The sequence below is a fragment of the Drosophila pseudoobscura genome, chromosome 3 (genome assembly GCF_009870125.1).
Source record: "Drosophila pseudoobscura strain MV-25-SWS-2005 chromosome 3, UCI_Dpse_MV25, whole genome shotgun sequence".
Classification (NCBI taxonomy): Eukaryota; Metazoa; Arthropoda; class Insecta; order Diptera; family Drosophilidae; genus Drosophila; species Drosophila pseudoobscura.
The window spans coordinates 14,440,150-14,463,030 of NC_046680.1; the positions used below are offsets into that span (position 1 = coordinate 14,440,150).

Sequence of the window (22,881 nt, forward strand, 5' to 3'; positions counted from 1 at the left end):
GTTATACCGTTTTGAGTTTGAAAACTCAGTCAGATCTATTACTTATCACAATGAATTATTAAGAAATAACAGACTATAGTTTAAAGTTAGTACATTACGTTGGACGAATGTAACTACGAAGAAATCAAAGAAACTAGCCATTAATTGAAACAATGAGATTGTTATACCGTTTTGAGTTTGAAAACTCAGTCAGATCTATTACTTATCACAATGAACAAAGAATTTGTTTAACAATTTTCCAATAAATATGTGTATTAGTATGGACATTGTTCCATGTGACATCTGATACTTTTTGAGCATATTCATGGTCAAACGGGGCATCGATCGTTTTGAAAAATCACTAACCCACATCAGCCGCATGGCATGGCTCTCAATGTTCAGTGCTGTATCGAATATCCTATTCTAGCCGGACTAAAAAAATAAAATTGAACTTCCATTGAATTCGCGCAGATACTTTGCCCAAATGTCAATGGGTTGTTAACCAAAATTGCGATTCAGACAAACCAAACCCCCTCGCACTCTTCCGGCAGAAGTGGTTGACAATTTTGCTTGACTTTTTGAATTATTTCCAGCAGCACTGCCCCGCAAACCGTTGCGGCGGGGCAAGGGAAGGGGAATTATTTTGCATTGGTATTTCTTTTGTTGCTCTTTCGGGGTGTGTTCCGCTCCAATGGAATGGGGCGGAGCGGAGGGAGACTGCATTGATAAAAAATTAGCTTTATATGTAAATTTCGGCAATTTTCACTGCATTCTTTCGATCCGAGTTGAGGTTGGTTCGGGTCTGACAAGTGGGCGCTGTTCAGGTGGGTGGGATCATGTTGAAAATATCTGGGGAGTCACTTAATGGCTGCATTCTTGAATTCATTTTAAGCAACATTTCAAATAATTTCAATTTTAAGAAGATAGAATGATGCCTGGATGGATGGATATGCCTGTTGCCATCCTGCTCCCTCTCAAGCGTAACACAGGCTTTGTCTCGCTTTGGTATATTTTGTAGGTTTCTTTTGGTATTTTCTACGCCTACGATTTCCGCTTTTCGCCCAGCTACAAATGTGCAGCATTTTGTCTACGCGAAACGCTTGTGGCATGACTCACAGGCACCGTTACTGCCAATGTAGATGTCGTTGCCACGCCCCATTGGAGTGCATTGAACGCAATTACTTCTCTTTCTCGTTTCTCGCTTCGGACCCCACTCGAATTGCCGTACACCTTTTCGCTTTTCTTTTTAATTGGGATTTCTTGTGTTTTACTGCCTCTCTGCTTTGGCAACTGCTTTTCCACAACGTTTTCTTTCTGCATTTGTTTCGTTTCACTTTCGCGTCGCCAACTTGTTGCAACTGTGCCACTCGGCTGCCAGTTGGGCGTTGCTTTTACGGCTTCCCACTTGGCCGCACCGCCGACCACAGCACCCCACCAGCCCACCAGTGGGGGTCCGAGTCGGTGGTCATTTGGGTGCTGGGCACTCGAGCAGAACTCGTGCTGCAAATCGCGGATTTCTTTTGACAATTTGTGGCAGGCGGTCGCCTAAATCATAAACCGAAATCCAACATTTTTGGCAAAAAAAAGAAAGTGTTGACACTAAGCGGAAGCGTTGCTGGAAGGGCAGTTGGGGCAGTTGCCATTCGCCAAAGGGGCGAAAGTCGCAGCAAATTGAGTGATTACCACAATGCGAGGGGGGGAGGGGTAATATGTTAAAAAAATATATAAAAGATTGCATAAGCGGTGATCAAGAAATGTGATCTATGGAAAAACCAACCCACATTTACTGATATTCATATGTAGATATGTATAGTTCGATGGCTCTGACGTTTCTCGATCGATCTCTGAGGTTTCCCACAGTTTCCACACAGATGCATCGGACCGGGCTGGCCCCGCACCAAAATATCACTCAATTAACCCACTAATAACCAATCAAATGCAGCTCTGACCCCGGCATAATATCCCAGTGATTCATGCCGCCGACTGACCCGACTGACTCAGACACCCCAAGTACAAGATGTAGATATCGTAAGAGTTCGTATGTTTGGCTATACCCATAGCCATAGCCATAACCATGGCCACATGAATGGGACAACCACCCGCTGGGTTGTGGGCACTCCGAACAAGCAGAAATCGTATGGGCCATGCACGGCTGATGGCTCGTACCTCTGTCCGAGAGTCCACGAGTCAGTGACATAACAAGCGCAAATATTTTGAAAAAAGAAACCAAGCACCAGGTGTGTGTGTGTTGTGTCGTGCCATGTCCATTCTTTGATGGCTGGAACGGGAACGGAACCGAATTGAACTCTATGCCCTACCCAGAGCCAATCGAGTGTGGCAAAATTGTTCAAATCCTTGACCCATTTGTTTGACTTCTCTCTCTCTCTCTCTGTCTTTTTCTTGCTTTAGCCATTTCGGCATTTCCGTTTCTCGTATTGCAAAGTGCAAAAAATAAAACTCCGGTGTTCGTACATACTCCGTTCCTCCGTACACTCGACTCCATTCAATTTGCAGTCATTAAAGCTTTTCGGCCGCATAATTATAAACCTAAAATGACGCCCCAAAATACGTATATTTTCGCTTGCGGTCTGAGGTTTTATTTTGTATATTTTTTATGTATTTTTTGTGTCACATTTCTGCTGTTAAATTAGCGCTTCAGGAAATGGAGGGAGGCAGGGAGTTTAAGCTGTCCATTAACCCATTTTGGTTAGCGAAATATTGAAAGGGAGGAAGATTATAGAAGGGTCTGCCATTCGCGGATATGGCAAGAAGAGCAAACAAGTTTGTGCCCTAAGTCATTCGTTTCCTTTGTGGCCTTTTGTAACTGGAAAATTATGGGCCCAGCTACTGCAAGCGCAGGCAAAGGCGCAGGCGAAACCTGTAGTAAAAATATGCAGTTATCCTTGAGATTACGGTTCATCAGCGAGGCTCTATAAATATATACAAGGAGAATATGGGTACTCTCTCCCTCTCTGTCTTTCTCTCTTAGTGAGTCGCAGAGCGGCTTTTCAGCAGGAAATGATGGCCAAAAGCAGCAGCAGCAACAGTAACCATAAACACAAACAGTTGCCAATTTGGCAGCAACAACAAACACGATGAAGTGGAGGCCTAAAAGCCTGAAAGCCTGAGAAGAAGAAGCAGCCGCTTAACGAGCGGCATGCATAAAATATGCCCTTTGTGTGTCGGGACATTGCATTGCTGATCTCCTGATTGCAGCCGGTTGTCGGTCCCGGTCTCGGTCCCAAGAAGCAGAGTTTTTAATAAAAATGTCAAGTCTTATGAGTGGGCAGTATGAATGGACGGCCAGGCGGGAAGCGGGGGAATGCGAAACGGGTAACAATGAGTTGGCAATTATCGAGCTCCTTGGCTAATACGGATATGGTACTTACTTAAGGACTGACTGGGAAAGAAGGCTGTTGGGGAGCCCCAGAGAATGTCTCTCTGAATACACAGCTTTACCTATTAATGCACTGCTTGTTATGTTCACATGTAACCACTGCTTTCTAAACAGCTGACCTCCGAAGAACAATTTTCAATCAGTGCTTACAATCACTTGGTAATGGCAACTGATCGATTAACTTTTGAGCACAGTCCCATTAGTGATTTATTTCGTGCGCCCACATCAGAATCCTCCCACACCAAGGCACACCATGAATCCAATCCAGTCAGTCATCAGCTTTTTAGGTGAGTTTCATATTCACATAAGTAGTCCTCGGATCAAGGCATTTCAGCCGCCATCAGTCGATCTGCCAGAGAAGTGCATCATTTGGCAAAAGAATTCAATTCAGAGTGTGTTGGCGTGAGGAGAAGCAGGCAAAGGAGGCCAGAGACGTCGACGGAGTCCCACTTCAAAAGCCATTCAACTCTTGATTGACGGTGGCAGTGGGGACCGCACTCTCAAGTGTTATTTGCTTTAATAACCACTCGAGAATTGCATATCTTCGTGCGGACGGAGTGGTGGTGCGCTGGTGCGCCGGTCGTTGACCCTTCATTTGGTGGAAGCCAATTCCGATCCACTTAGCGGCTTCAGAGGGCTCAGAGTGCCCAAAGCACTTGGCGACTCATTGAGCTTTGAGTATGGCTTCTATGCGTATGATATCTGGCCCACGCCCAGTCACGCCCAATTTCGAGTGGCACCCGCAGCCAAATGAAGCCTCAAGCCCCCAAAGAATATGCAAATGCGGTGGGAGAACAAAAGCAAATCAAAGTAAGCCCCAAAGAGGGAATCAAAGAAACCTTGCTGTTCACACAATAAATCACGACAACCAGAACAGCCATACCACAGCCATAGTGATAGCTCTGGCTCTGGCTATAGCCATTGTAATTACAACAGCAACGGCAACAGCAACAGCAACAATAGACATCTGGCCGACAAAACTAAGCCAAGACTGTTGACCATTTTGTCGCTGAAGCGTGCGGCAAAATGTTTTGTTTTGTCTTTTTTTCTTGTCTGTGTCTGTGTCTGTCTTTTGTTGGGTTATTCTTTATATTCGCCAAAGGCAAAGACAAACACGCAGAAAAAAAGGAGGCGAAATTATGCGGAAAATTACAATGCATAGAAATTTTGTGCCGTTGAGCGACAGATCTAATCGTGAATTATGTATTTCTGGGTGTAGGCTAAGGTTGCATAACCTATCCCTTGATATTTTATGTCTTCGTGTTGTCCAAAGAAAAAGAGAGACAGAGAGAGAGAGAGATTATGGATCTGTTATGCAAGATCAATGATCAAGAAATTATCTCAAAATTGAATACACATTTGCCATTCTCTTGCCAACGCTCGAAATTATTTCGAAATGTGCCCTCGGAGAACACAGAATAACGGCCGAAGAGGGGAATAACTAACCATTCATTTTTGGAACAGTCGTAAATGATCCTTCTTGGCTATGAAGATAAAATAGAGCAGAATTGAGCTTTTAATAGGTACTAACCCGTAACAAAAGATATTATTACTGATCTGCCAACTGTTCACACGGCTTGATCTGTAATTCAAGTGCCTAGAACAGGTATGATAATCTGTTTACCCAAGAACCTCCATTCGATCCATCTAAAATCCCCCCATTCCGGGCATAACTCTGATTTAATGCAATAGACCAGCCGCAAGGCAAGGCTAGAATGTACTCCGTCAGAGAGAAAAACAATCCCTTTTGGCCACATAGCCAGCCGTTGATGCCATGCCAAAGCGAATTCTCGTTGCCACTTGCATTTAAATGGAAACAACTCACTTAGTATGGCTGTTGCGCCACTTCACTCGGTGGTAAGGTTGGAGCAGACACAGAAACAGAAACAGATGCAGATGGAGCCCAGATATAGAGCTGGAGATAGGGTGAGGAAAAAATACAGTTCTATTACTTAATATGCAACACTAATGCGAACAATGGCAGCACGACATCGTGGCCCAAGAAAAACCAACCAAAGCCCAAAAAAGCAGAAACCAAAGACCCAGACACACGATCCTTCAGTTTTTTTACAGTCTGGTCTCTAGTCTCCAGACATTCAATCAACACCGCCGCGACTTATAGACCTACAAAAACCACAAACTTAGAAAGGCAACCCGAACACCAGACCCGACCATGTTCGGGGGGAAAAATGGAAAAGGTTGGCTCAAATGGAGTACAAGGAGGCGGACCCTGGGCGGTCAACAGCTTTTCACACCTTCTCGCATACAGTTCAGCGGGGATCAGTCGAGTTCTGGTCGGTCCAGTCCGCAGTTCAGTTACGTACGTGATACAGTTTTCTATGCTCCATTGACGGCGTTCTATTTGGAGATCTGGCTACGTGTCTGGGGTTCGGTATTTGATACTCGTTTGTATTTGTTCTACCCCCTGAAGGGGTTTGTTTGCTTGGAATCTATGGGAGATTGGGAGATTGTTGAGTGCCACTGACAATGGCAAGGAATTTCGGTTCGTTGCTGGAATGATAATTCAAGTACAATCTGGAGCAGACCTAAAGCTAATGTCAGAGATCTAAAACAAGATTATGAGCTTCAGGAGGTACTTTAAAGTGTATCTGTGTCCATTAGAAAGGACTGCTTTATTCTTATGACATCATTTTCATGAATATCTTAATCGGAATCTATAAATCAGGCTTGGGTTAATACAGGAGTCAAAAAAGGGGATAACTGGTAGAAGATTGAATGTTCTTTTTGATCTTTGTCTGATTTGGCCTGTGCTTAAGGTTCTTCATTCAGTTTTCACTCTTGTGTGGTGGTTTTTTTTGCACTCTGACGATTATTGACCGCGATTTATGGCCTGGCCAGAGCCAAGCCAAGCCCAGTTATGGCCATGCCATACAAAGTTGTATGCCACTCCAGCACTAGCACAGCACCCGACAATCTCTGTTTTTATCTTGTTGATTCCACTGCCAGTACGAGTATTTGCAATCGCGAAAAGAAACTCGTTTGCATTTGGGCTCGTAATTTAGTTTTAATATTTGCAATATAATTTTGTTGCTGCTTTTATTAGAGCACGCTTTGCAAATTACATAAAGCCATAGGAGTAACCAAACGAAAGGAGAAGCAGAAAAATAAATGTTAAATAAAAACAAAAATAAGAGCGGCTACAAAAAATGAACGCAAACAAAGTGCAGTCGCACCTCGAAAAAAAAAACAAGCTAAAATGAAAATCATGGCACGAGCAGCTCCACTGGGAGCTGATGAAGCAGCCAAATGGCGGAGGGGAACGGAGGGGCAGAGGCACAGGGAGAGGAAACCGGAAAACACCACAGACGACGCGCAGAAGAGCCAACATTCAAGTGTGAAGCACAAATCAAACATCAAATAATTGATAGAATATTGACGATGTGCCTCAGACCAAATGAACCACAAGCAACCAAAAAATGCAAATCAGCTGCGGCCTTTCACCCAAACGATTTGGAGGGACTCCACGGACCAACTTTGAACCCAGCACGAGCTCCGAAAACGAAAAGCCAGCCAAACGAAGGGCCAAAGTCTGGATTGGGCTGTTTTTGGAGTTTGTTTGCCTCTGGGCCAAGTCGTGAGTCTCTCCTCATCTCGATCTGTGTGTGTGTGTGCGAGGAGACAAATGCCACCCGCACACGCTGCCCGGCAGCCCAGGGGAGCTGGAATTGAACCAGTTTTGGTTTTTGGCCATTCGCGGGAGTGGTATCGAGCAATGGCAACACTAAAACCGGCTAAAGAATTTCCCAGCTAAGAAGTTTTTCATGTTCGTTTGCCATTTTCATCGGTCCATGATCCCAGAGCAAGGCTTTTGTCTTTTTGTGGCTGTCCTTTTATGCCGCAGTTATCGAAAGGTAGACCAAACGCCATCGCCATCTGAGTGCGAGAGTTTCTGGGCTTCATTTGGCTTGGATTTGTTGTTTCCCTAATTAATGTCTAATTTCTCATAATTTTCCAATCGAACACTTTCTTCAAATTATGAATTTTCCTCTGATGTTTTGATTTCCATAAATCAATTTACTACAAAACTACCTCGAACGTATAAACATAAAGTAAAATTGTAAATCGGTGGATACATAATTGTTTAATTTCCAAAATCAAGCGAAAACCAATACAAAATTGACTCGAATCCAAGAGAGATGAGCGATGGTAATTTCACTTTCGTTTTGGGCCTTGCCTTGGGGGGCTTTCGCTCAACAGATTCATTCATTTCACCGCCCCAGACTGACCTCAGCGGGTATTATGTAAGGTATTTTTTTTTTGGTTTTGGTTTTGAACAGCAGCCGCAACCACGCCACGCCCATCAGTGGCGTTGCCGTTGTTCGGAGGAAGGTTTTAACTTAAATGGTTTACAAATTTATGCGGTTTTCACCAAAAAATGCTTTCAATTTTGTGTTCCCAGGGGGGAAGGGGTGGAACAGTAACACCGATGAGGAATGTTGCCCCTTTATGGCATATAGCCCAGATATGATCGAAAATCTGAATGAAATGAGCAGCAGACAAACACTCTGTAACAGTTGTAAATGAACTGGAGTCTGCTTGCGCTAGCCAAGCGGCCAAGCAGTGCAACAGTTTCGCAGTCACCTGCTTCCCCATTGACCAAAATTCACTTAAGATTATTATTGGCGCACAAGTTGCACTATTTATGCAAATACTTGAAGCGAACGAGGCAGAAAAGTGGAAAACAAAGTCGAAAAATGTATGCCGAACCAGTTTAAATTGCTTTACGCTCGCTTACTGGATTTCATAATTGATTTATGCATATTTTGCCCGAGCCCCAATTTCCGACTCGACTCACACAATATCCGCCTTTCGGCCAGTGAGAGAAATACGGCAAAGTTCCAATCAATCATCGGCGTACAAAACCCCAGCTCAGCCAAGGACATGGCGGCTTTTGTGGCAATTAGAATGCGCCTGCCCCTTGAAATGGAACACCCAGCACACACCCGCACAAAGAACGCAAGAACCCAAGACTTCTGATCGGACCGAACAACATTCTAATCCCAGCAAGAACCTGTTTATGAGTCGTGTCGCTCACGCCTCGCAATTATTTCTGCCTTACTCGTAATTGTATTTAATTTGTGTCTGTACTTTGAAGAGCCAGTGGGAGTGCTTCTGTGGCTGTGTGGCTGTGTGGCTGTATGGCTGTATGGCTGCTGTCTCTGGCTGTGAGGCAATTAGAAACCCGACACTTGACTCTTACTTTGAGGGTGTGTAGTGGTTCTTCGAGTTAGCGACCACATTCCCCGGGTGACATGTCTTGGACCTCACAGCCTAGGGTGTTTAAATAAAGGTTTCCAGATTAATTTCCCTGTTAGCTGCATTGATTAACGATTGGTGTTTGACTGCTGGAATGTACTAAAAATATATGCATATATTTCTTTGGATTTCCTGCATTAAGCGAGGGTAACTTCATTATGATCGAAGACAGATATTTCTCTTCATCCCAAACATATTCTTACGATCACGATCGCTCCTTTCCAAGAACTATGTACTATATATATATTTTTTTTGCTGCAGCTTGTTGGCTGGCCACTTGGCAAACCGCCAAACATCTGGTGGCTACCCCTGGTAGTGTTTTTTCCGCGAGTGGACGTGAAATTCGTTTATTTGCTGACAAACGTTTGTGGCTTAGCATTTTGCTATTTGCCATTTGCTACTTGCCACACGTTTGGCGCTGCGGGGAGCGCATGCTGCCCCTCGCCGCACCCTGCAACAATGTTTGTCTAACAATAACCGCCACCACAGAGCGGACAGAGGTACACTCGGAACAACTGTTTATTTTTTTAACACTGATTCCACAAAATATACGAATTTCGGACCCCAGTTTTCGCCGAGTGTAGTAGAGAAGGCAACCAGCTGGAGAGTTGTCGGACGAACCGCCTTGCAACAGTTTTCTTTGTTTTCGCTGCTTGCGTTTGGTTTGGTTTACTTTTTTGTGTAACAAGTTTGCATATGTAATTAACCAGCAGTCAGTAGTCAGTAGTCAGTAGTCAGTGGAGTGCGAGTATTAGTAAATATAATTAAAAACTAAATTGGAATTTGTGTTGAGCAAACACCCACCTCCACCACCTCTGATGCAAGCAGACACCATGGCAACATCCAACCAAATATTCTATCATACAGAGAGCTCGACAGACAAACGACTTGGGCGACAAACTTTCAGCTGTGGCGCCTGAAAAAGTTCTGGGCTGGGCCGGGCCTGACATTGACCTTGGATTGGGCTGAGAGCATTATTTTCTAATTAGCAAATGGCCGGAGGAGTCTTGTCTTGTCTGAGCCGCCACCACTTGACAGAGTTCTCAAGTTTGTCTTTGATATTATCGCTCGCGATCTGAGTCGGAAGCTTATTGTTCTCTGTTTTTTTTTCTTCTTTCGATTTTGTCTCCTTTGAAGCTTTTACGGGTATTGTTATGTTTCTTTTATCATTATCTTTTGCGTTGGTTCTGATCACATCGGCCAAGTCCATTAAAAGTGAGTAAATTAAATGAAATTATCTATTTTGTCAAGACCAAAAGAATCACAAGAATAATAATAGTATCGGGTTTACTGAACTGGGCGTGGGGGATTATGATGTCAGAGGTAGGAAATGAGTTATGCCTGGCCGAACATCTGGAAATTTATGGGGTTACTCTCAGGCCTCGTCACTATACTTCTAACCATCCGCCAGGTAATGGCTGTGGGAGTGTCTTCATTTCGGGCGTTTATTACACTTGATGGAAGATAACTCAAAAATCCGAAATTGATTGAGCCATTGTAGATTGCTTCTCACGGGCTTGTACATCTTTGGGTTGGATTGCTAATTTTAGAATGAATCACAAAGAAATTCTCTACAAAACACTTGTTCAATCAGTGCTTTCAGAACTGCAATGCAAGCAGTGCTTCAGAATTGCACTGCAAGCAGTGATCTGCTTCTTAAAACTGTTTCAATCGAATCTTCACAAAACTTTAAATGCAGCGGACGACCTTCAGTCAGAAATGAAGAAGCGGCAAAACAAAATACAAAAGCACCCGCGAATGCATGGCGGCGGAGAGCGGCCAGCCGAGAAACTTGATTAAAGTTAAGAAAACAAAAAAAACGTAAAGTTCAACTTGTTTCTGCCGTCATTTGTTGCTCTTTCCAGTGCTTTTGTTGCTGCTGCACTTCTGTTGATGCTTTTGCGCCACGGCTTGACATTTCGCACAAACAAAAAAAAAAAAACGAGCGCTGGCTGGCACTGCAGCATTTCATGCTTTTATTTTCGCAATTGGTTGCAGCAACAATATGTACATCCATCCCCATCCCAATGGGATATAATGAATCTTAAAATGCTCATGCTATTGTCACTGGTATAATAGCGTGGATGCTCTCAAGCCAGCCCCCAATCGGCCACCAATTACACGCCGAAAGACGCGCGCGATGCGAAATCAGCAGCGGTCTGCGCCTCTGCCACCGACAGCAAGTTTGAAATTCTTAGCTGAAAAAACCTGTAAATGTCAAACTGTCAGGTAAGCAGTGGAACGTAATTAGGCACAGTGGGTGTAAATAACACTACGTTAAATCCGAGAGGATGAAAACAAAAGAATATTAAAATATTCCATACATTATTGGATTATCTCAATGTTGTAGTAAGATTGGAGCGGAAACGAGCACTAAATCTAGTTTTGTGTTTAATTTATTCATTTTTAATCACATTTAGATCTACATTTTAAACATTCAAAATTCTTCAGCTAGAACCAAAACCAATCCCACTGTGCGACCTGAACAGCAGAACACTTACTTGATGGGACCAGGGACCAGTTACCAGTACCAATCGCCGATCAGCAACTGCAAATGGTATTGAACCGAACACACAACGCCCCATTGTCGTGGCTATTTGAGATGTTTCGGGCTGGCAAATGCCAAATGCAGCCGACAGTTTGAGAGGAACTAGCTTAGAGCGGTCCAGGCGGGCGGCAAAGTTGAAACAAATTTTGAAAGCCATTGTCGTTGAGGCCGGCGAGGCATTAACTTTCAATGGGCTCAGCCTTTGCCACTGTTTGTCATATTGAGACTTGAACAAAGACTAACAAAGCTACAGCAACAATGTTATAGATTATTGTATTAAAATTTATAGTTTGCGAATAGTCCTCCACATTGCAGTACAGCTCGGAAATTTCCATTTCTTTGGTGGGCACCATTTGACACTTCAGGAGAGACACTTTGGAGAGTTTTGGCTGCATATTGTTAGCTTGAATAGTGGTATCAAAAAGCTATCAAACCAAACCTAAATACTGCGAATAATCATAGCAAAGCCCAACAATCCGAAACGAAGTCTTCCTCGAATGATTCTACATCGTCCTACATTCGCATTTGTTCTAGAAATAGCAGGAAATAAAGGATATATGTAGGTGAGATAGAGTGAGAGTAATGGGTGCTCGACATCAAACTCGCGGTCTATCCAAAGTGTAACGGCCTTCTGAGGCCATCAGATCAGTGATTCCACTCAGGCAATTATAATAAATTCAAATTACGATCGATAGGCTTATTTATGCGACAACAGCCCGAAGGTGATCGTACCTAATTTAAACTTCTTTCTAGAAATAGGCAAATGTGTCACGACATATAAAAAAATTCAATTGCTTGGATGGTTTTTCGATTTTGGGTCAAGTGCGCATAGAATGCTAATGAGATGGATCTGAAATGGGAAAATATTTATATAAAAGAAAAGTAATTGTATTCACTCACATCAGATCTGCAATGCCCACTTAGACACATGGAACAATAGTGCAGAGTCAACGGCAGAGGAGAGCGAACGATTTGATCTACCTTTTGCGGATTAGAGTTTGTAGGCTTGGGAAATACACAACAACTCTTGCCCAATCGCAGAAGGAAAAACTATATAAATATTTTATCAACCACATATAATCTAGTGGGTGGCTTTGGGTGGGACTCGAACTCGAGGTTCTTTTCTTTCAAAATCAAACTGAACACAGAAATACGAAGTGTACGCGAAACTTAGAGGGCAGCGCCACCAAACGAAGCCGTTCAAAGTGTGCTCAATGGCCGCGTGATCTTATGGGCAAGCAGTTTTAGAATGACCGCGCAAGCAGTATTTTACTGTAGAATATATGTAAAATACACACGAACTACATATTCTATCCTCTAAATAAAGAGAAAAATAAGTGGGCCGCGACCTGATAGCTTCTAAATAAACATCAAGCGAGCAACATCTATGGTTGCCTTGGCATAAATATCTTGGTAATACTTTTCGACACATCCCCAACCAATTAATCAATCCCTAAACTGATCCCAACTCAACAATTTCGACAGCTTGCAGCGAATGTGGCAGACATGCGACGCCTCGTCGCGTTCTTATATGCGATAATAAACGACCATTATTTGTAGTTAAAAACATTTTAGAAAAAAACAAGGTGTGAAGCCCAAGAGTGCGCCCCAGCAGCAACCCGATCATTTTGGTGTAGGCGTTGTCGTTGCCCCACTCCCCATCTCTTGCATAAATTTGTCTGATAAAATTTTCAATGAGCCGCTGACGCTGGAGCGGCTGCAATTTCGTTTGAAATATTGCGGCCATATGATATTTCAATTTTCAATTAGTGACTCCAAAATCTGTCGACACGCGGGCCGACGAGCACCGAAGACAGGGGGGCGGAAAACACCAAAAACTTTGCGTGGTTTCAAATGAATTTGCTTGTTATTTTGTTGCTGTTGTTATAAGGCCCAACATTGTGGGTCAAAGAGTCAGGATTGTGACGCATGCAACGTCGCGTCGGCTGCAGCTTTCAGCTTTGGGTGAAACTCCATTGCGACCCGTGGCTCCCCTCTCCATCCTCTCGTTGCAGTACGAGTATTTCGCCAGACCAGAGATACCCCCAGAGATACACAAAGCGAAATGAAGTTAATGTCCGCTTTCAGCCTGTTACACTTTCGTTTTTCAATCATTTATAATCCTGTAAAAATAGCAGAGATTGGCATAAAAGAAGACAGAAGATGTTGCAAAAAGAAGACTTGAAAAATGGCACAAACTTGTGCACTCTCGAAATTGGGCACTTTTAGAGGTATTATTAGCATAAATACCCATCTATTTTTAAAATATAATATGAGTAAAAAAAACTGTTATTACTATTCATAGTATGATGAATATTTGTTGGAGCTGTTGCCGCAATAGTCGACGAACTGTGGTGAAGATACCACCAATAGCTGTCTGATCTTTAAAGCAGAAGCAAGAAATCTCATCTATGGGCAGAATCCGTCCCAACATTCATCATCCAATGTGACCCCCCTTTTTCCCGTTCACTTTTGCTCGAAAAATGCGTGCCAAAAGAGAGGCAACTTATTTTTTTGCCATGCTGTGACAAATGTGTGACCCAAAAAGTGGGAAATAATTTATTTATTTGTTTGCCAGCCAGAGGCTTTACCTTATTTTATTTATTTATTTATTTATTACACTTTTCGCACAATTAATTGCAATGATTTTTTGGTTTTTGAGAGCACTGTTTCATGGCTAAACGATGCCAAAGGCGCTGAAAGGTGTCAGGAGGAGTGGACTTGTGCGTGTGCTTGAACATTTAATTAATTAATTGATTGCTGACACTTTGGCCTGGCCCTAAAAACAATTAACTCCAATATGACCTTCGTCTTTGCAGATACTTCCAGCTATTATTTCCCATCACAAAACCGATTTGTGCCATCTTCTGGTGCCTTTCCCCGACAGCAGCAGCAGTCGCTGGGTAACTTCCGCGGCAGCTCCGGAGGATTCTCCCCAGCTCCGGGCTCCTACCAGGAGCAGCTCCTGTTCATAGCCAATGAGAATGGCGCCAAACAGGTGCCGGCCGCTGCTGGCAGTTCGCCTTTCGGATCGCCATTTGGCGGCACCCCACAGTTTTCGGTAAGTTTTTGCTTCAAAATTCCAATTCAAATTCAATTTTGTTCGTAGTTTACTATGCATTTCCTTATGTGGTGTTGTGCCCGTAAGTGGGGAGAGGGTGGTACCAATTATGTTGGCTTCTCGTCGGCTCCAGGCACGCCAATACCAACGCCAAGCCAAAAACGAAATCAAATCAAACCGAATTCGAGTCCGAAAATCAAAGGTTTGGTTTCCTTTCACATGCCACATACGTGTGAAATATGATTTAGTTATTGGATGGATTTCTTTTGCAATCCAGACGAGAATGCAACTGGAGATGGGAAACGGTTGCAGGCAGGATATGGGATATGGGATATCGATGGCACGCGACTTTCCTCTTGCAATTTCCGTAGTCGAAACGCAGCCCAGGGGCATCCAAATAAACACTCAAATCAAACTGCGGACATAAAATAGTTGCGTGAGAGAAATGGCGGTGGCCATCGCACCCCCAGGCGTTCGTATGCGTACTTTCACTTGACCAAAGACAAACAAAGCGAATCGGCTTCTGCATATCAACGAATCAGCAAGTAATTCCCGACTATTGTTGAATATTCAAAGCCTCGAATGCACTGCAGAGTGGTGGAGTGGAGGTGGAGTGGCGATGGAGGAAGGCAGGGGGGGAGCGTGCAGCTTGTTTCTTAATTGAAAAAAGTGTAAATTCATATTGTTTATTACCAGCTTCTTCAAATGCCGATGAGCACGCACATTGCCGTCTGCTTCCAGTTTTGGCCCTAAATTGAAATGCACTCCGTGAGGGCCCAGAGTGGCAGAATGCAGGAGGGAGGGCGGCAGGCAGTGCACAGCAAGAGGTCTGTGCTGCGGACAAACTGGAGCTCCACGGATTTGCCTAATGGAACTGCCTTCTTTATGGCTTGCTGCTTGGCGTGGCCCAGACAAAAACTCAATTAACTTGGCCCTCGGTCAGATGCAGCCTCTTGATTGTAGGCCTCTGGCACCGAGATAGCTGATAGTTGATGAATGAAGACAGGCCGAAGAAGTTGCAGCAGATGCATAGTGCTCCTGGATAGATCCTTGCTTAGATGGCACTTCATTTGTTTCGATTATCATCAGCGCATAATGGAAAACTCTGATTCATTCGAATGACTGAATGGCTGATTGGCCCCCGCCTCACTGTTGGTCCAAGGGGAAAGTCCAGTGCAATAAACCCAAACCCCTCGTCTTCTTTGTCGGCCATATGCTTTCCACATACCCATCTTACCACTCGTACGTGAGCGGAGCTTTCATAGTTTCATTATGCTATCCATATTGACAAATGTCTTAGAAAATTTGTGTGCTTTTAATTTCCCCTGTCGTCCAACGACTGACGACTTGCGATCGCTTTCTTCTTTACCATTAACCATTAGACATTAACCATCTACCACAAAGCACACACCATAGACACCACACGGCTAATGCAGCTCCAGCAGACCAACTGTTGACAATGGAAGAGTGAAATTTTTGATCCGAGATCATTTGCAGAGTAGCGAACGGATCCCACACTCCCCTCCTCACAGGCGAGAAGGTGTCGGATGGCGCTGGGACTGTCTGTTAATCAGAGTAGGTCCAACGATGCCGCATTTCCCCAGTCGCTGTCTCTATCTCTGCCTCTGGGCTGGGGAGAAAATCTTTGGCCCACAAATTGCTGCCAGCCATCGGTGGAGGCGGAGAGCTCTGATGCGTAAACGGCTCCGCCAAGAAGCGGAAAAATAAATGCATTGAAATGCGCCTTTTAGCAACAAAACTCGCGTTTTGTATGCAATTTGCTTAACAGAGCACAACTTCAGCTTCAGAAACCTCTCCCAGAGAATGCAGCCCCAACTTCAGCTCGGAGCTGGGGCTTTCAGACTTTCAAAAAAACCAAATCCACATCCAAACAATACTAATAAGTAATAATGGATAACAACGAGAGCAGCAAGTACTTTGGGGCGAGACTGGCATGGTATGCGACTGGGACTGGATAATTAGTGAGTCGTTGAATATCGGAACGACCTTGATACACTTCAATCAGATATTTCCAATCGATTTTCATTGTTTGCTGCTTTCGACGTCGATTTCATTTCCAAAATCTGTCCAAAGCGCTTCGGCATTGTCTGCAGCACGTTGAGCAGGGGAGCGAGCCCTCCACAGTCCGATCATTCGAGTGCCAGACATGGTCAAGCCAAGATTACCAACTTTGTCAACCTGAGGTGCTGCAGAGTCGCAGCTTAGGTCGAGCTTATGGTAGTTCTGTCACTTTAGCGGACACTGCGACTGGGGGGTACTCCCCGAGAGTATCAATCTAAGACCTCACCTCTATCAAAGTCCAACCTGTGTCAGCTTACGTTACTCTTCGGATCAATTTTGTAAGAGTACATTGATTATAGATCGGTTTAAATGTTAGACACACATTTGAATCTTTCTAAAAACGATGCTGATTCATAAATGAATGGGTCATTGTAAATTCCAGACAAGACTGCAAATCAGATAAAAGAGGGAAGAATACCTACAAAAAAGAAGTCCTCAGTATCCAGTTATTCGAATTAATTTAAAGATTGCGGGGGGGTTCCTCTAAATAAAGAAATGAAAGCTCTCTCGAGCAAGGAGGGAGAGAGAGGAACTCATTCTCCTTGCAGTTTTTATCAACTATTTGTATCATTCGATAAACCCCACACAAAATGCCAACTAACTAATTTACTGACCAGCTTTGCCTCAGCATTAACCCAACACAATGTTTTTCCACAGAAATCGCCAGCGAATCGCCAGTCGGACTATTACGATATCTCGCCACGCCCCTTCGGAGTGCCCGCCGGGGCGGCAGCAGTGGCAGGCGGCGTTGGTGCAACGTCCGCGTCGTCGTCCACGGGACTGACCAACGGCTTCACACGCTCCAAGGCGATACGCAACGGCAGCGGCGGCTCAGGGAACAGCCTGAGCGGCGGCTTCCAGCCCCAGACGCAGCGCATCAATGTGCCCCACCAGCAGACGCAGTTTCTGGCCCACTTCAGTGAGGTAAGGAGACCGGAGGAGAAGGGAAAGCGAATAGAGAAGTGGATCGCATCGGGAAAGTAAAAGCAATTTCAATTGGAATAACAAGAAACACAGAAACCCAAACAGAAACAGAAAACAGAAACAATTTCGTTTTTGGCATTGCATAAGAGCTAACAAAACAATTGGCTCTGCTCTGATTTTGGCCAATATCAGGCTTCGGCTCGGCTCGGTGTCGGAGCTGTAGTTGGAATGGCTGGAAGCCATTTCTGCTCTTACGTGACTTCCAACCGCTAAATGTTTTGGGGCAGGCCGAAAAAAAGAGACTTCAGAACCAGTTCGTTTCGGCACGGGTCGGGTCTCTTTTTGCCTAGATTTCAACAATATTGTATACGGCTAAAAACCACAAAAAAGTTCAATCGAATTATAGCAAAAATATATTTTACCTTTCACCTACCCGAATAACATTACATTCCACGATCCCCCACTAATGTTTTTGGCAAAAGCAAACCACAGAAATGTTTGTTAAGGGGGCTCTTCGGCAGTTTTGTTTTGTTTGTTTATATGTTTTCAAGATGTTTCTGTTTACTCAATAAATATTTACACTTTTTAGAGGGTATACCCGTACTATTGCAGTATACGACTACTTATACCACATCCGTCCACCTGTTGTGGACCAGAGATAACCAGTTTCGTAGCTTTCAAGAGTGCATGTGATCTCTGCAAACAGAGGCTGAGCTGCTGTCACAGCCGCAAGTACAGGATCTGTAGGATATAGAACGAAACAAGTCCTTTCATTCTTCAGATAAAGCCCAGCCTTTCTCCATTACTAGTATTCATACAATTCAGTCTTTAAGGGTAATCTATAGAGCTGTCTTTCCATCCCATCTCATTTCGTAATTTTTTCATTTACTTTAAAAATCTTCAAACATTTTGTAATTGAAATGTCGAAGCGGGGGAAAAGATCTCTGCCTGCCCCCATCATTGTTCCGCCGCTCTCTTTCTCTTCGTGTCTTTTCTTTGCCCCCACATAAATTTCTCAGCTTAATTGCCGCAATTTGTTTGGGGCCATTCGAGCGAAAGTGTTGCCGTGATTAATGCTGGCTCAAATATCAAATCAGCTCACGATTAAGAGACAATAATGGCACTGCCAGTGGGCGCCCGATCTGTCATTAGTGGAAATGAATTGGCTGAAGACTCAATCATGATTAATCTGTGAATGTGAACATACTGTTCATCCTCTGCATTCTCATTCTTCATGGGACCCACATCGGGCCATTCTCCATCCGGGGAACCCAGTTTTGGATTCAATCATCTGCGAGGCAATAGTATATTGGGCAACCTGCGGAGAGGAAACCGTCGGAAAAGTCCCCAGTCGGAACCCCAGAGCTGCAGACAGTTGGAGGTGGAGGTTGCCTTCACATAAAAATTAAATAAATACGAGCGCATAAATTATGGACAGCTCCAGGGGATGGAGGGGCAAATTTGCACAAAACACTTTAGACAAATTTTGGAGAATCAGTTGAATGGCTCGGATGAGGGCTAGGGGCAGTGGCAAGCGGCAAGCGGCAGGGGGCAGGGGGCTGCACCTGAGAAGAGTTCGCACGCAAAACAATTGACAGACGAACCGCAGTGCTGCGCAGAGATTGTGATGTTTCGTGTCCATGTCGAAACTGTAACAGTTTCCCATGACGACAACCGCAAGAGTCGAGGCTGTGAACGGTCTGGCCTGGTGTGGGCTGCTCCGTAATCCGTAACAATGCACTGGAGTTACCTCCGCGAATCTGCAATCCGTAGCTAACCTCCGCTCATCTCTGCTTCTCCATCTCTCTCTTTACAGAACGACAAGCGTCCGACGTCCAGCAATGCAGTCAGTCGTCCCTTTGGCAACGGCGGTGGGTTCTCGCCCACACGCACGCGCACCCAGTCTCAGGCAACAGTCTCGTCCGTTTCCGAGGCTCCGGCCACCCCAGCGCCAAGTCCGTACAGGCCACGCAATCGCTACCAGCCCGGCAGCTCCACAGCCCCAACCACATCCACGACGGACGGCAGTGCGGAGGTGAGCAGCAAGCGGTACAATCGCTTTGGCAGCAACCGCTCCAAGGCGACGTCTACGACCACAACCACGCAGAACACACCCGCGGATCGGCCCAGCTTCGGACGCAAGTCGCCCAATCCCCGGCGGCCTGTGTTCATCAGTCGAGAGGTCAACGAGCCGCTGGCCGCGACCAGCAAGCGCCCCTTCAACTACAACAGCGCCAGCAGGCTGAAGCTGACACGCCCCACGGCCCGCACGACCAGCACCACTGAGAGCGCAGAGCAGGAGGAAGAGGATGAGGATGAGGCCCAGCAGGAGCAGGAGCTGGAAGAAGAGGTAGACAGCGGAGAGCAGTACGAGCAGGAGTCTGGGGAACGGCCAGAAGATCACTCGGAGTCGTCCAGTTTGGAGAAGCTGCCGCTGCAGGAGGAGGGAGAGGTAACCCCAGTGATAGTCGCCCAGAACGAAGCTGCCATCCCCGAGACGGTAACCCAAAATGAGGAGGATGCGGACCCGTCCAGCACCAGCAGCACCGAAGAGTCCCAGACCGATTCATCGGAGACCACAAGCTCCGGTGAGGGCACCACCACCCTGCCCGCCAGCAATGACTATGAGTACGCAGAGGATGAGGAAAAGGAAAAGGAGAAGGCTACCACACCAATGCCCCTGGAGAGTGAATCCACCGAAGAGATTTTGGTGGAGGGCACCACGGAACTGCCAGTGCCAGAGAGCATTCCCAAGCAGGAGCAGGATCCTGTCATTCCGAGTCAGGCAGAAGCAGCCACTCCTAAGCAGGAGGATCCTTATTCTCCCACCCCCAATGATAAGGCCAAGGAGACGTCATCCAAGCAGGAGGAAGAATCCGAGTCATCCGATTACGATGACGAAGAGGGTCTCGGCGAGGGCGAGGAGTACGAGTACGAGGATGAGGAAACTGGCGAGGCAGAACCCGAGGATTCCACCAGTGAGACAGAAACGCAGCACTCCAGCTCCAGCTCTAGGCCAACGACCAGCAGCGAGCACGAGGAAGAGCGCGAGGTCATCTCCGTGGTGACCACCAAGAGCGTGGTCAATGGCTCAACAGTGCTTCCGGCCCCGGTAACGCCGAGTATACCCACGGATGAGGGCAAGCCAGAAGAGGTCCAGACAGGGGAGGAGGTCACAGATCCAGATCTTCAAAAGGAAAACCTGCCCGCGAGCGGGGACACTGCCAATGCCACCGAGAACTATGTCGTAGTGGCATCGATACAGCCAAGCCGGAGCATCAACGGAGCCCGCTTTCTGCCCTTCCCGGCCATCGAGCAGGAGGAGACCAAGCAGACGCTCTCCGAGCTGGAGCGCAAGGTGCACTCCAAGCAGCAGCAGCAGCAGCCCCCACAGAAGCAGCCCGAGAGCAGCGAGGAGCCTAGCACTTCCAGCTCGTCCACATCCACAGCCCCGCCACTGGCCGCCTCCACAGAGAGCATCATCGATAAACTGGACCGCGTCCAGTCGGAGCTGTCCAGTGGCCTGCTGTCCGGGAAGTATCCGATTATCAGCCAAATGGATTCCTCCACACCGGCCACGAGCACCACGCTGGGATCCGGATCCGGATCAGGTCGATTTGCGCCGCACATCAGGAAGTTCCAGCCAAAGACCACGCCGGCTCCGAGCACCACGAGCAGTGGCAGCAGTCGGGTCAAGGTCCAGCACTTTGACGAGAGCGAAATGGATGAGCTGGCCGGCCTCCTGCCCGTCGGATTCAAGCCGAAGTCGAGCTACAAGAACCGGAAGATCACAACCACCACCTCCACGACAGAAGCGCCCGCCGTGGAGCCACCTAGGAAGCCAGGACGCAACAGCACCATCAGTCGGTCCTTCAAGAACGGTCAGGTCACAGTACAGGATGTGGCGTTGGCGGGTCTGCTGCCCAAGGGCTACAAGCCACCCAGGACAACAGCTAAAACCACCAGCACGACAACGACGACGACCAGTCCGGACGAGGGCAGCAGCAGCTCCAGTCTGGAGAGTCTCTTCAGTGGCGTCAAGTTCGAGGACAGCCTGGCCGCCCTCCTGCCCAAGGACTATAAAGTAAGCGGCACCCCTCGACCCGCCTTCACGACTGTGGACGACATCTCCAAGTTCCTGCCACCCGGCTTCAAGCTGAACAGCACCACCGTTGCGACGACCACGCCTCGATCCCATCCCGTGGCCGTGCCTTTCGATGATCTGAGCAAGTTCTTGCCTCCTGGCTACAAAGCGCCCGCCAAGGAGAAGGCCGACGCCGTCCCCAAGCTGCCCGAAGGTGTGAAACCCATCAAAATAGAGGATCTGAGCGCTCTCCTACCGCCTGGATTCAAGCTGAACGAGACCGCCAAGGCGGACACTTCGAGCGACGAGGATCTGCTGGCCTCTCTGCTGCCCCCGGGATTCAAGTCACCGAAGGTACATCCAGCCTCCACCTCCACTACTACAAATAAGCCCAAGCCGGTGGCGTCAAGCACCACTGAAGCGCCAGCAAGCGAAGGAAGCGGCCTAAAGGTAGTCTTCCCAAAAGGCTTTCATAAGCGTCTCGGATCCCATCGCCTGACCACGCCGCACCCCGGAAATGATGGCCAGGCTGATGCAGTCACACCCTCATCGGACGGAACCCCGCCGGTGGTCATCAAAAAGGGTCCACCCACGCGAGCCACCACGGAGTTCACCGGCTGGCCCACACCGCCCACCACCCCGCTGTCCATCGAGAAGCTAAATGCCCAGACAATCAACTTTGAGGATCTGCTGACGCCCAGCGCGAGCAGCAGCACCACCAGCACCAGCACATCGACAACGAGCACCACGACAACGACAACGCCGCGGCCGACAAAGCCGGGACACTGCACGGCCGACTGTGATCTGGCGGCCACCATCAAGATCATCGACGGCGTGGCCTGGAAACCCGAGCTCCTGGATCACAACACGCTCGAGTGGAAGAATCTGGCCCACGAGCTGGAGGCGCAGGTAGGCGTCGCCCTCCGTTCTTTGCCTTCATCTGTTGAATGCTCACTGCTCGTTCCTCTCCTTTCAGCTAAATGAAGTGTACTCCAGCGCCGATCAGCTGAACAAGTGGTACAAGAAGGTGCGCATCGATAGCTTCAGCAAGGGCAGTGTGCTGGTCGACTACTACGTGGAGCTGGCCAACATAACGGAGGACGTGGACACACAGGAGATCCGGCAGCTGTTCCACGATGCGCTAACCAAACCTGTGGCACCTGCGCTGCCCGACAAAGATGCCGAGGAGAATGAGACGGACAGCGTGTCCGGGCCGCAGGAGGAGCAACTAGTCACGGCCAGCTATCAGATGGGCAAATACATCATTGATCCGGTGGCCACCGATTTTAGTGGTGAGTAGTTGGACATCGCAGCTCTCTGAACGCAAGCCAATCCTTTCCGTTTCCCTGCAGTCATAGCCAAGAACTTGAACACAAATGTGGAGTTTGCAGAGGAGGATCTGCTCATTCCCCAATGGGCCATAGTCGTGATTGTGATTGGAGTTGGTTCCCTGGTCTTTGTCATCATCTTTGGCGTCACAGTGGTAAGTCGCACGTTGATTGTTCTGGGCTCCACTAAACCCATGCCCA

General features: G+C 46.8%; 1 protein-coding gene across 1 annotated transcript in view; it reads left to right on the top strand.

Annotated features, from left to right (window-relative positions):
• Positions 1–22,881, top strand: part of LOC4804676 (mucin-5AC) — a 33,662-nt gene that overhangs the window by 9,724 nt on the left and 1,057 nt on the right. Inside the window, exons 3-7 of the mRNA XM_015184623.2 lie at positions 14,021–14,262; positions 17,002–17,268; positions 19,085–22,261; positions 22,329–22,644; positions 22,705–22,835. Coding sequence (XP_015040109.2) covers positions 14,021–14,262; positions 17,002–17,268; positions 19,085–22,261; positions 22,329–22,644; positions 22,705–22,835 — 4,133 coding nt within the window. The remainder of the gene's footprint in view (positions 1–14,020; positions 14,263–17,001; positions 17,269–19,084; positions 22,262–22,328; positions 22,645–22,704; positions 22,836–22,881) is intronic.